The sequence below is a fragment of the Malaclemys terrapin genome, chromosome 13 (assembly GCF_027887155.1).
Source record: "Malaclemys terrapin pileata isolate rMalTer1 chromosome 13, rMalTer1.hap1, whole genome shotgun sequence".
In the NCBI taxonomy this organism is placed as follows: Eukaryota; Metazoa; Chordata; order Testudines; family Emydidae; genus Malaclemys; species Malaclemys terrapin.
The window spans coordinates 41,200,953-41,215,452 of NC_071517.1; the positions used below are offsets into that span (position 1 = coordinate 41,200,953).

General features: G+C 49.7%; 2 protein-coding genes across 2 annotated transcripts; both read right to left on the reverse strand.

Moving 5' to 3' along the window:
- Window positions 1-2,820: 2,820 nt before the first annotated feature.
- LOC128847532 (zinc finger protein 585A-like) lies at window positions 2,821-4,346 on the reverse strand (the record flags this gene model as incomplete). The annotated part of the gene is made up of 1 exon (XM_054047025.1): window positions 2,821-4,346. A coding segment is annotated over one exon (1,323 nt), but the record flags the coding sequence as incomplete, so codon positions are not given.
- Window positions 4,347-4,547: 201 nt separating this feature from the next.
- LOC128847498 (zinc finger protein 585A-like) lies at window positions 4,548-13,727 on the reverse strand (the record flags this gene model as incomplete). Its single annotated transcript, XM_054046958.1, has 5 exons — window positions 13,486-13,727; window positions 9,002-9,089; window positions 8,446-8,572; window positions 7,823-7,936; window positions 4,548-7,486 (listed from the first exon to the last, which is right to left on the reverse strand). Coding segments are annotated over exons 2-5 (3,204 nt in total), but the record flags the coding sequence as incomplete, so codon positions are not given.
- Between the last annotated feature and the right edge of the window lie 773 nt (window positions 13,728-14,500).

Consider the following 14,500-nt stretch of genomic DNA (forward strand, 5'->3'; position numbering starts at 1 on the left):
AATACTGGTACACAGTGATGATTATTGTGAAGCTTGGTTGAGGTGGAGGAGTCAGAGGGTGGGATATTTCCCAGGGAATGCCTTACTGCTAAATGATGAACGAGCAATTGGCTGAGCCCTCAAGGGTTAACTCTCACACTCTACAAGGCAGCAGAAATGAAGGGAGGGGAGACAGCATGGCAGAGACAGAGACACACACTGTGTGTGTATGTGTGTGTGAGAGAGAGAGAGAGAGGCGCATTTCCCCTTTAAATAAGCTGACCCACTCTTAAGTACGCTGCCTTGTTAAGTTAATCAGCAAGCTGCTGCCAGGAAGTTCCCTCCATCATGAGCCCTGTCATGTGTCCCCCTTGATCTATGGAAGATGGGGTAAGCGGGGTGAAGGAGCAAGGGGGAGGGGGGAATGCCCTGACATTAGCCCCCCCTCTTTCTTCCCTCCCCCCAACACAGCAAGCAGGAGTCTCAGGGAGCAGCTCCAAGGCAGCGGGCAGGAGCAGCACATGGCAGTGGGGGGAGGGACAGCTGAACTCCGGGCAACTGGGAACTTAGGGGAGCAGGGAGCTGATGGGGCGCTGCCGGCCCACCCTGGTTCCAAGGTCCCACCAGCTAGCTGTAACGGGCTGCTCTTCCTGCAAGCAGGGGACAAAGCAGGCGGCTGCTTAAGGACGCTAGAAGGGAGCATTGCACAACTTGAAATGAGCGTGTTTCCTAATTGATCAGCAACGTAACAATGAAACATTAACCGGGACGACTTTAAGTGAGGAGATACTGTATTTGCCTTCTGGCTTCTCAGATCTTTAAAATGCGATCTGAGCGCAGCCTAAAGTTTTTCTCTGCAACCAAGAAAGCCAGAAACTTCCTTTGTTTAGGAAAGGAAAGCCAAGAGTCTCACCTCATAATATGCTTCCAGGAGCTGGGGCTTTAACAAACACAACAAATACAATGAGACTCATTATAAAATCATGAGTGTTGGAAACACCGCATCTCTACACTGAGCCAGAGCTGCCTTACTGTACATGAGAATCAGGCCTTTGAAACATTGATATCAGCTTAACCTAGGTTTTGTCCTGTGAGTTTCATATCACTGGACTTGGAAGAATTAGACTTTTATCGGTTGATGTCTGTAAATGTTGATTTCACACAAACCAGGAAAAAATACTCCCATTGCTAATAACTGAAATTTACCAATAGGCCCAGTAAGAACAATGCTGCCTGATAACGTATTAGACATTGATTTAAGGATATTTCCTTTGCATATTTTGACATGTGATGTTGACAATCTCTATTTTAATGGGTATGAAGCTTTAACTTTTTGAATCTGTCTCTACTGTCATTAAATAGTTATTGTCTGACCCAAATATTGTCTGATCCCGCCCTAAATCTCCCACCACTGTGAACATTTAAATTGATAACAATTGGAATGAAATGCTTAAAGGCCAGATTTTTGTGAAAGTTTAAATCAATAAATATAAAATTGCTTAAAAATAAAAATTCTGCCAAGCCTGACTATCCCACCTTAGACACACAACTCCACACAGGGAGCCATGGCCATAGAGAACCCCCAGGAAAGTCTCCAGGAGGAAGCTCCATGTCCCATTTGTCTGCAGTATTTCACAGAAGCTGTCACTCTGCAGTGCAGGCACGTCAGCCAGTGCTGGGAGGGATCCGATACAGCCGTCTCCTGCCCTCAGAAACTGTGCAACAGAGAAACATCAGGCTGAACATGCAGCTGGCAAACATGGTAGAAATCACCAATCGGCTGAGTTTACAGGCAGCGAAAGGAGCAGGAGGAGACGGGTTGTGTGGGGAACACCAGGAGACTCTGAAACTTCTGTGAAGAGGATCAAACCCCCATCTGTCTGGTTTGCCATCTGTCCTGGGCTCACAGAACTCACACGGTGGTTCCCATAGAGGAAGCTGCCCAGGAGTACAAGGTAGGGAATTGCTGTCACGTTTAATGGGTAATGACTTTGGATTTTAATTACAGGCTAATTTCACTGAAAGTTGCCTGGCACAGGCATGATGCATCATTCAGCTCTGTAAACCCTTCATGGTATGGGAGATGCTGCAACAAAATAACTGATTTGACAGAGAGGCAACAGAGGCAAGTCTGTAACGATAACTGATGTGGGGAAATGTCCTCTGAGATTCTGATGGGAATTCCTGAAAATCTTCATCATATACAGTTTTCTACCAATCCCAAACAAGCAGACACATCACCCACCAAGTTAATGATACTTCAGTTCTTACCCAAATACCCGCTTACAGCCAATTCTTGATAATGAAACAACCATTTATTAAAAGAAGAATAGACAGTATTGGCTAAAAGGTCATTAGACATACAAATGCAAACAGAGTCCTTAGGTCAGTTTCACCATAGAGATGGCACGTTAGAATTGAAGAGAGTCCTTTTCAGTATCATTTCATCATGTTCTAGTCCAATATCCAAATGTTCAATATCAGGGCAGTCCAGAGGGGACTGAAGATCTCAGTCTTACGACTCAAACGCCTCCTAAATAAAGCTTTAAAAGATCTGAGATAAAAGGATCAGGTCTCAAGAGTTTATATAGACATTTTTGCAGCCTCTCGATAGCAGGCAGTCCTTGGGTGAACAATAGGTTTTGGAAGTAACCTCCTACTTCACAAACATCACAGGTAATAAAACTACATGGATTAACATAAGGTAATTAGCAACAGAGGGTCCTGTGGCACCTTTAAGACTAACAGAAATATTGGGAGCATAAGCTTTCGTGGGTAAGAACCTCACTTCTTCAGATGCAAGTCTTGCATCTGAAGAAGTGAGGTTCTTACCCACGAAAGCTTATGCTCCCAATACTTCTGTTAGTCTTAAAGGTGCCGCTGGACCCTCTGTTGCTTTTTACAGATTCAGACTAACACGGCAACCTCTCTGATACATAAGGTAATTAATTATCCATGAAGCCGTTCATAGACAGTTTACCACAAACTTTAAAGAGCTATATATATACACAATGACATTATTACACCCAAGTTTAATCTAAATGTTAACATTTCCCTCTTGTATGGATTGCTTGATGTTTAACAAGGCCGGACCTCCATATGAAACATTTTCCACAGTCTAAGCACTTGTGGGGTCTCTCTCCTGTGTGGATTACCTGATGTGCCAGAAGATTTGATCTTTGTTTGAAACTTTTCCCACAATCTAAGCACTTGTGGGGTCTCTCTCCAGTGTGGACTGTCTGATGTGCCATAAGATATGATCTTTGCCTGAAACTTTTCCCACAGTCCAAACATTTATGGGATTTCTCTCCAGTGTGGATTAACTGATGTCTAACAAGAACTGACCTATGTATGAAACTTTTCCCACAGTTTAAGCATTTATGGGATCTCTCTCCGGTGTGGACTGCTTGATGTTTAACAAGGTCTGACCTCCGTATGAAACTTTTCCCACAATCTAAGCACTTGTGGGGTCTCTCTCCAGTGTGGATTGCCAGATGTTTAACAAGGTCTGACTTCCGTAGGAAACTTTTTCCACAGATTAAGCACTTGTGGGGTCTCTCTCCTGTGTGGATTACCTGATGTGCCAGAAGATTTGATCTTTGTTTGAAACTTTTCCCACAATCTAAGCACTTGTGGGGTCTCTCTCCAGTGTGGACTGTCTGATGTGCCATAAGATATGATCTTTGCCTGAAACTTTTCCCACAGTCCAAACATTTATGGGATTTCTCTCCAGTGTGGATTAACTGATGTCTAACAAGAACTGACCTATGTATGAAACTTTTCCCACAGTTTAAGCATTTATGGGATCTCTCTCCGGTGTGGACTGCTTGATGTTTAACAAGGTCTGACCTCCGTATGAAACTTTTCCCACAATCTAAGCACTTGTGGGGTCTCTCTCCTGTGTGGATTACCTGATGTGCCAGAAGATTTGATCTTTGTTTGAAACTTTTCCCACAATCTAAGCACTTGTGGGGTCTCTCTCCAGTGTGGACTGTCTGATGTGCCATAAGATATGATCTTTGCATGAAACTTTTCCCACAGTCCAAACATTTATGGGATTTCTCTCCAGTGTGGACTGCTTGATGTTTAACAAGGTCTGACCTCCGTATGAAACTTTTCCCACAGTCTAAGCACTTATGAGGTCTCTCTCCAGTGTGGACTGCCTGATGATTAAGTAGGATTGACCTCTGTATGAAACTTTTTCCACAGTCTAAGCACTTATGGGGTCTCTCTCCAGTGTGGACTGCTTGATGTGCCAGAAGATTTGATCTTTGTGTGAAACTTTTCCCACAGTCCAAACATTTATGGGATTTCTCTCCTGTGTGGATTATCTGATGTTTAACAAGGGTTGACCTCTGTATGAAACTTTTCCCACAGTCTAAGAACTTATGGGATCTCTCTCCAGTGTGGATTGCCTGATGTGCCATAAGATTTGACCTCCGTATGAAACTTTTCCCACAGATTAAGCATTTATGGGGTCTCTCTCCAGTGTGGATTGCCTTATGTGCCATAAGATTTGATCTTTGTGTGAAACTTTTCCCACAGTCCAAACGTTTATGGGATTTCTCTCCTGTGTGGATTATCTGATGTTTAACAAGGGTTGACCTCTGTATGAAACTTTTCCCACAGTCTAAGCACTTATGGGATCTCTCTCCAGTGTGGATTGCCTGATGTGCCATAAGATTTGACCTCCGTATGAAACTTTTCCCACAGATTAAGCATTTATGGGGTCTCTCTCCAGTGTGGATTGCTTTATGTGCCATAAGAGTTGATCTTTGTGCAAAACTTTTCCCACAGTCCAAACATTTATGCGATTTCTCTCCTGTGTGGATTGCCTGATGTTTAAGAAGGTTTGACCTCTGTATGAAACTTTTTCCACAGTCTAAGCACTTATGGGATCTCTCTCCGGTGTGGACTGCTTGATGTCTAACAAGGTCTGACTTCTGTATGAAACTTTTCCCACAGTCTAAGCACTTATGAGGTCTCTCTCCTGTGTGAACTGCCCGATGATCAAGTAGGGCTGAACTCCGTATGAAACTTTTTCCACAGTCTAAGCACTTATGGGGTCTGTCCCTAGTGTGGACGCCTTGATGTTTAACAAGGTTTGACCTCCATATGAAACTTTTTTCACAGATTAAGCACCTATGTGGTCTCTCGCCAGTGTGGATTGCCTTATGTGCCATAAGATTTGATCTTTGTGTGAAACTTTTCCCACAGTCCAAACATTTATGGGATTTCTCTCTTGTGTGGATTGCCTGATGATCAAGTAGGGTTGACCTCCGTATGAAACTTTTCCCACAAATTAAGCACTTATGGGGTCTCTCTCCAGTGTGGATTGCCTTATGTGCCATAAGAGTTGATCTTTGTGCGAAACTTTTCCCACAGTCCAAACATTTATGGGATTTCTCTCCTGTGTGTATTGCATGATGTTTAAGAAGGGCTGACCTCCGTTTGAAACTTTTTCCACAGTCTAAGCACTTATGGGGTCTCTCTCCGGTGTGGACTGCTTGATGTATAAGAAGGGCTGACCTCCGTATGAAACTTTTCCCACAGATTAAGCACTTATGGGGTCTCTCTCCAGTGTGGATTGCCTGATGTACAACAAGGTGTGACTTCTGTATGAAACTTTTCCCACAATCTAAGCACTTGTGGGGTCTCTCTCCAGTGTGGACTGTCTGATGTGCCATAAGATATGATCTTTGCATGAAACTTTTCCCACAGTCCAAACATTTATGGGATTTCTCTCCAGTGTGGATTAACTGATGTCGAACAAGAACTGACCTATGTATGAAACTTTTCCCACAGTTTAAGCATTTATGGGATCTCTCTCCGGTGTGGACTGCTTGATGTTTAACAAGGTCTGACCTCCGTATGAAACTTTTCCCACAATCTAAGCACTTGTGGGGTCTCTCTCCAGTGTGGACTGTCTGATGTGCCATAAGATATGATCTTTGCATGAAACTTTTCCCACAGTCCAAACATTTATGGGATTTCTCTCCAGTGTGGATTAACTGATGTTTAACAAGAACTGACCTATGTATGAAACTTTTCCCACAGTTGAAGCATTTATGGGATCTCTCTCCGGTGTGGACTGCTTGATGTTTAACAAGGTCTGACCTCCGTATGAAACTTTTCCCACAGTCTAAGCACTTATGAGGTCTCTCTCCAGTGTGGACTGCCTGATGATTAAGTAGGATTGACCTCTGTATGAAACTTTTTCCACAGTCTAAGCACTTATGGGGTCTCTCTCCAGTGTGGACTGCTTGATGTGCCAGAAGATTTGATCTTTGTGTGAAACTTTTCCCACAGTCCAAACATTTATGGGATTTCTCTCCTGTGTGGATTATCTGATGTTTAACAAGGGTTGACCTCTGTATGAAACTTTTCCCACAGTCTAAGCACTTATGGGATCTCTCTCCAGTGTGGATTGCCTGATGTGCCATAAGATTTGACCTCCGTATGAAACTTTTCCCACAGATTAAGCATTTATGGGGTCTCTCTCCAGTGTGGATTGCCTTATGTGCCATAAGATTTGATCTTTGTGTGAAACTTTTCCCACAGTCCAAACATTTATGGGATTTCTCTCCTGTGTGGACTGCTTGATGTCTAACAAGGTCTGACCTCTGTATGAAACTTTTCCCACAGTCTAAGCACTTATGAGGTCTCTCTCCAGTGTGGATTGCTTTATGTGCCATAAGATTTGATCTTTGTGCAAAACTTTTCCCACAGTCCAAACATTTATGGGATTTCTCTCCTGTGTGAATTGCCCGATGATCAAGTAGGGCTGAACTCCGTATGAAACTTTTTCCACAGTCTAAGCACTTATGGGGTCTGTCCCTAGTGTGGACGCCTTGATGTTTAACAAGGTTTGACCTCCGTATGAAACTTTTCCCACAAATTAAGCACTTATGGGGTCTCTCTCCAGTGTGGATTGCCTTATGTGCCATAAGAGTTGATCTTTGTGCGAAACTTTTCCCACAGTCCAAACATTTATGGGATTTCTCTCCTGTGTGTATTGCATGATGTTTAAGAAGGGCTGACCTCCGTTTGAAACTTTTTCCACAGTCTAAGCACTTATGGGGTCTCTCTCCAGTGTGGACTGCTTGATGTATAAGAAGGGCTGACCTCCGTATGAAACTTTTCCCACAGATTAAGCACTTATGGGGTCTCTCTCCAGTGTGGATTGCCTGATGTACAACAAGATGTGACTTCTGTATGAAACTTTTTCCACAGTCTAAGCACTTATGTGGTCTCTCTCCAGTGTGGATTGCCAGATGTTTAACAAGGTCTGACTTCCGTATGAAACTTTTTCCACAGATTAAGCACTTGTGGGGTCTCTCTCCTGTGTGGATTCGCTGATGTAAAATGAGGTGTGACCACCACATGAAACTTTTTCCACAGTCTAAGCACTTATGAGATCTTCCCACAGAGGTCCCCTGTGATTCCCCGTGCCCAGGAACTTCCTGCTGTTGATTCCCCTCCTCGTTCTCACTCACTCTCTCATCACCTGCTGGGAGAGAGAGAATCCAGACAGAAGTCATTGTGCTGGGGAGAAATTAAAAGGAATAGCAGCAAGGAAAATCCCCAAACCCCTGAAGCTGCACAGATGGAGCAATTGGATTCTGCCTCCACTTCCCACCCAAAAGTTCACAGAGAAGGAAAGTTCAGAAGGAAACTCCTGCAGGTAACAGGAGAGGTGGAAAGTGATGTCAGTCATATCTGCTGATTGTAGACCTGCCCTGGGTGAAATGAGGAAGGAACTAAGGGCACTTATTGATACCACATTTTTGGGATTCTCAAATTTGTCCTTCATTCCCCAGATAGTTTGTGTGTCAGTCCTCACCTGTGTGGGCGCCTCTCGGGATCTCTCTTTCCTCACAGGCCTGGAGATCGGGCACCCACGGCTCTTCCCCTTGTTCCAGCCGGGTGATCAGGTCTGGTTTGGGAAGGGGGAATCCTGTGCAGGGAGTGAAATCAGACCAGATCAGGGTGCATGGAGGATTGAGAGAACGTCTGTCAGAAAGGACATTCTGTGAGTGGAACCTGTCCCTGTACTGTGCTGGGGAATGTGGAATCTAAGAGGACGGGAACGTGGTCACTGAGACCCCCTCGGGGGAGGCAGACATATGGCGAGGTGAGGAGAATTGTGATGCACACCCAGCTCTAGTGTTAAACCCCTGCCTATTTCTAAACCCGTGGAACCCAGAGCCCTCTACATGGCTGCAGCTGTTCCCTAGTAGGAGGGAGAAGAGGGATTCTGTGAGCGACCGAGAAACAACACAGACAGGACAATACACGGATTCTCCACCTTGCAAACTAGGGGGGTCAGGATGATTTAGTATGTGTCTTAGGTTTTGACACCCTGGTCTCATTGGAGAGTAATGAGGGAAGAACCTGACCAGAGTCAGACACACAGATCCCCCCACACACCAACTTCCAATAACCAAGGGGCCAGAATTCCCTTACCCAGCGAGGTCACCATCTCGTAGTTCTCCCACATGACATCCCTGTAGAGGGCTCTCTGAGTGGGGTCCAGCAGAGCCCCCTGCCCCTGGGTGAAATACACAGCCACCTCCTCGAAGGTCACCAGCATCTGAAACAACAAGAATCCCCCACTCAAAACCTGCTGCCCCACCCACAATACCACTAGTCATGGGAGGGAGAGACAGAGAAGCAGAATCCTCCCCGCACGCTGCTCAGAGCATCCAGGAGGCTTCAGGGAGTGGGTAAAAGGTGAGAGCTCCTTGTCCCCCCCACAGTACATGGAGGTGGGCAGGGTCTTTTCATTTACCACATGCCTGCCAGCCACAGGCTGATATGGGAAGCAGAGCTCTGAGCTGGGGACAGGGAGAGGAATACCAACTGCATCCCTTCGTATTTCACAGCAGCCTCTGGCCAGTGGGGTCAGGCTCCAGCACTGGGAGTCTGGTCAGTTTTCCCAGCCCTGCCCAGCGGGGTGTTTCCTGGTTTAGAAATACAATACCCCTCCCCCACCACCAAAAGCTCCCTAAAAATCGCCTACCTGAGCTGGCTCCATCACAGACATATCCCTTCCCTGTCCCCTGGAAGATGGGACAAACTGGAGCGAAACGTGGGCGTGATTCCTCAGCCTGTTGGGGCGAGAGGGGCGATGGGGGAGGTTACAGAAGGGGCTTGAGTCCATGTCACCCCCTGATTTCCCCCAGGCTCTCTCTCTGCAGACAGATGCTAAGATTCTAGGACTCTACCATGCTGGGAAAAAACCCAGTTAGTTCATTACCACCCCGGCTGAAGGGATATTAAAGAAGGGATTAACAGTGATTCCCCCAAGTGACAGTGACCCCCTCATAATTTGTCCCCCACACTTTAATATCCAACAGTTTCACGAAGTACCAAAATCTCTTGGGTCTTCTGTTAAAACTTGTAAGCTACTGTCTGTAGAAACCATTGATTATATCTATCCTGTGAAAGATACTTTACTACTATGTAAAACTTACAAACAAGTTAACTGACTTTGTTCTTGAAGTAATTGATACAATGCAAACAAACACTATAAGCCGTTAAGTGACTTTCACTTCATTCAATGGCTCCTAGGACAGACCCCCACCCTCTGTGATTAAAGGGCCGGGAGTCTCAAATGAATTAGCACACACCCTGAAAGTGGTGGAGACAGTAAATTAAAATATGGTTAAGATATGGAATGTATGCTGATGAATGCTTGATATACATGAATGGTTAGGGAGGTGCCAGTCTAGAAAAGGAGTATCCATCGGCCGAAGAATGTGTCGAGTAGGACCACCAGACAACCCCCGGAGGGTAAACTGGGATCCACCTCATCACCTGGAAGGATGAGAAACACAAACTTTGGACAGTGTGGAGCCACCAGGAATGTGCCACTTTGGACAGGAATGTGCCATCTGCTGATTGAGTCAGCAACAGCAGGATGAAACAGCTTCCATAGACTAACATAGGAATTAATTCCTATAAGAATGGACTCTAAAGACTGATGACTTTGAGTCTCTGGTTCTGCTGCCAGCCTCCAGGGGCATCAGGTGCACCTGACACAGACTTGGCTCCATCCTCATGACCAAGATACTTGGCCAGTAACTTGGCATGAGCAACTTCTAGGCTGGTAACTATGACACCTATACAGAACTTGAATGAATGGTTGTGTGAATGAATCTCTCTCTCTCTCTCTCTATATATATATATATGTGTGTGTGTGTATAAGAAATAAGTAGTCAAACAACATTGTTTACTTTTATCTTTTGCTTTATCAGTATATTTACAATAAATGTGGCATCTTTGCCTTATCCCTCTTAATAAGATCCTGCTGGTTTTTATTCTATTCGTATAACACGGCCAGGCCCCCACATCCCCCATTAGAACTAAACCCACCAAGTCCCTCCTAAACCTCCCCAGAACAGCATCTCTGAGCCAAACGCTGGAAAAAGAGCAGAATCAAAGGAGTCACTTTAGGGCACTGCCCCACAGTGTATTGTAACCCCTCTAGCTCTCCCCCGTCTCCCTCAGTCCTGCGGTGCTCAGCAGAGTGAGCAACTGGCTTTTCCTCTCTCAGCTCCTCCCCTTGTTCCCAGGAGAGCTGACTGCCCCGGGGGTGCAGGGAATGGATCTGGGCAGGGCTGGGAGCTGGGAACCTCCCTCCCCACTTCTTGCTCCTGCTGCCCTTCAAGTCTCTCCGCTCTCCCCTTTTATCTTCTTCCCTCACCCTGGGAGAACGAGCGACTGCCCCATTGTCGTGGGCCTTTGCTCTCCTTAGGCAGCTCAGCCACTGACACTGGTAATGGGGGTTGAACCCGGCTCTGTCACTGAGGGCAGCAGCTCTGGGACTCCCAGACACAGGGAGCCCCTCCGCTTGTAGGCCAAACTCACCAGCTGGTCCCTGAAAGGGGCCCTTTGTACAGAGTCATTTCCCTGCCCGGATCCAGCCATTTCCCCAGGTCTCTCCATCACCTGGAGGCTAAGGCTCAGGGGCTGGTATTGTCAGAGTGGTTCCAGCCACTGGAGAACGTGCCCCTGGGCTGGTCTCAGAGGGGTGTGATGAAGTGGGAATGTTCTGAATGTTTTCTGTGAATACTGAATGTGTGCCACAGTTTCCCCACGTGTTACTCAAGTATTGAACTGGTGGGATACAGGTGTGTGATCATTGCAGAGATCTCTAGAGGGTGGGTGTGACTGCAGAGTGGCTGCCTGGGCACAGAGAATGGCCAAAATTCTGTATCCTGGCAATCTATGGCCAAAAACGGTCCTCTGCAAGGAGGCAGCCAGCCGAAGTTGTGGGAGAACAAAGAGAGAGGAGGAGGCCAGGTGACCTGTTTTCCTGGGAAAGAGAGAAAGCATGGAGGAGGGGCAGCTGGGCGTCACTGAGGATGGGGGCTGGACGTGGGTCAGTCTCCTGGTTTGGGACTCATCGGCGAAAGCCCAGGGCTCAGGGGTCTGGATTCCCCGCCCAGATGGACTTTGCTGATTGCTTCTGATTTCTGTGCTAACAAGCTCTGTTCTGTGCTGTGTTCCCAGCGACCAATAAACCCGTCTGTTTTCCAAGCTGGCTGAGAGTCACCGCTGACTGCGGAGGTGGGGTGCACAGCCCGTGTGAGGAGCGGGTCAGGCTTTTCCTTAGGCTGCCCCCGGGGTTCTGGCTGGGGCCATATGCCCTCCGTGGGATCCAGGGATGGGGAGGCTGGGGCCACATGCTTAGCAGGTGGGGAGGTTCTTGGGGGTTCTCAGGGGCTGGGGTCCTGCCCCTACACTGGGTGTAGGGGGCTTGCCTCCCTCAACCCTAGGTTCACCCCCCGCCAGCTGTACCACGTTCTTATCCCTGGCTCCGAGTCCCAGGCAGCGGGGCTGAAACAATCCGTACCATGGGGGGCGCTGAGAGCCATTGAACCAAACTGTAAACACTGGATAGGATGGAAACCCCTTCAAGCCAGGGCGGCACTGTCCAAGGGGCGGCACTCCAGCCTCCCCCCCTTTTTTTTTCCCTTTGGGCGCAAAAAGCCGGAGCCGGCCCTGAACCAAGCTGTTCCCTGTCACTGAGGCTTTCAGGCTGCGCTGGAACTGACGCTGCAGTTCTGGCTGCAGTCGCTAGATGGCGCTCATGGCAGCCGGAGTCGCACAGGCTGGACGGCAGAGAGGGGCTCAGCTCCGGGGGATGATGCTCCGGCTCTCCAGCGGCCGGGCAGCCTGACCTGCAGCCCAGCCTGGGGGTGAGGAGCCGGGGCGGGGGGAGGGAAATGGGGCCGGGATGCAGGGAGGGGGGAGGGGTCCTGCTGCTGCTCTGAGTCTCCCCAGGGCGGCGCGGCGTTTCCCCGCCCGAGGGGGCTGTGCAGGCGCCGCCGGGCTGGGCAGGGGGCGGATCCCGGCTTGCGCGCTGATAGGGCGAGTGGCTGGGCAGCCCGAGCTGCCAGGGAGCTGCCGCCTCCTGCCTCCGGACCCAGCCCGCCGGCGCACCTCCCCCGCCTCAGCCCCGCGCTGCCTGCCCTGGGCGGGGAGAGACAGAGCCCGGCTCCGAGCACCAGGGGGTCAGTGTCTGTCCTCTCGGCTCTGCCTGCAGGGGGCCGGGGAAGCAGCTGTCAGCGCCTGCCCCTCTCAGCCCTTGTACCCCCCAACCCGCTCGCAGCCCCTCCTCTTGTACCTCCCCCCATCGCTCCTTCACCGCACCCCTTCCCCTTGTACTCTCCCTTCACCCGCACCTCTCCCCTTGTACCCTCCCCCAGCCCTCTCCTCCCGCACCTCCCTCCTCCCCTGCACCTCTTCTCCGGCAACCCTCCTGATACCCCCTCTCCTCCTCCGTGAGTACATCACACCCCGCCTCTCTGCCAGTGTACAGCCCCCAAGCACCCCACACCCACTCCTCTGCCTGAACCGTCTTTACTAGCTCCCCATCCCTTTCCGGGTACAAGGTTTAAGGGTTAGTCCCTATGCCTTCCATGTGCATTTGGAGCACTAAAGATGGGGTTGCGGGGGACGGGGGAGGGGGTGAGATTTATACTAAAGTGAAATAAAAATAGGAGAAATGGTTTGATCCCCACTGCAAGTGTAAACAGGGATTGGTGTGGTGAACGAGGAGGTCACGTTTCGGGGGGGGGGAGCCCAGGGCTGGGGCGGCAGGGGGTGTGGGAGGGAACTGGTGAGAGGGGGAGCCCAAGGCTGGAGTGGGGGACAGTCAAAAAATGTTTTGCTTGGGGCTGCAAAAAAACTAGAGCCGGGCCTGCCCTGAGCACCTCTCCTTCCCCGACCCCCAGCTGCCCCCCCCTGCATTCAGTTTGGCCCCTGCCACATTCTGCCCCCCTCAGATCTCCCTGAGCTGCAGCCTCCGTCCAGATCAGCGAGGCCTGGGGCAGGGAAACAAAGCAGCAGATAGTGGGTGGGTGATAACGTGATCCTGCCCGCACACACCGGGAGCTGGCGGCAGCTTTCCCGGGCCCAGGGCGGGAATCGCAGCCAGCTCCGCTGGGAGCAGCCTGGGGCCAAACCTCCCCCTGCAGCCGGGCGGGTGTCTCTTACCTTCCCTCCGAGCGGGGCCCCCCTGGGGCAGGGGCCGGGCCGGGAAGGGGCCTGGCCGGGCTGGGGGCTCTGCCCTGGGAGAGGCTCCTGGGGAGCAGCGGGAAGGGCCCTGCTGGAGATTCCCCTCTCCCGGCTGCAGCCAGGGCTCCGGGCTCCCAGCACCAGCCGCCGGGGCTCGGGGATCTCGCCAGGAGCCTGGAGCCAGAGTCCCCGCAGCGGCTGCGAGTCACTTCGTGCTGCCGGGCCTGAGCCCAGCGATCGCTCCCCCCAGAGCCGCCTCCCAGCTGCTCCTGGGTCCTAGCGATCAACCGACTGCTTTGACTTCTTCTCTCTGTGTTCAGCTTCTGTTCCACTCACAGGCTCTAAGGTCAGAAGGGCCCATCATGAGCATCTAGCCCGGGGATTCTCACAACCAAATTTTTTGGCGGCCTCAGAGTAAGGCCAGCAGCTGTCACTGGTGGCCGCTCCGACACATTTTCCCAAAATACTTAATAAACTTTAGGAGAAACCAGTAAACATGCACAGAGGTAGACGGGGAAACTTTCCTGATTTAAACACCACCCGGGTGGAATCGAATAGTAGAAGGATCTGAGTCCTCACTCCCTTCACCCAGAGCCTGCCTCACCTTGAGGGCTCCCCTTCCACTCTCCTGTGTGGCAAAGTCCTTATAACCCCGACAAGGCTGGGCCCAGGCTTCCTGAGGGGCTCGCCCCCCAACCTGGTTGTGACCACTCAGGACACGGGCTAGAGCATCCCCACTCTGGGTACTTTCTTCGCTATGGACGCTTCCCTGACCTCTTCCCTGGCCATTGTCTATAGTTCAGAACAAATGCAATTTACAAAACAGCAAGTAATAAAAAATCAGGACACAATCAGAAAGGCGAAAGGAAAACTCTTAGCCCCACTCTGCAGGGCCGGATTAACTTTTTGTGGGCCCAATGCCTAACCTATTTGTGGGCCCCCACGGGGCAAGGTGCAGGAGGCGGAATGGTCAGTCTCCAGAGGGAAGGGCAGG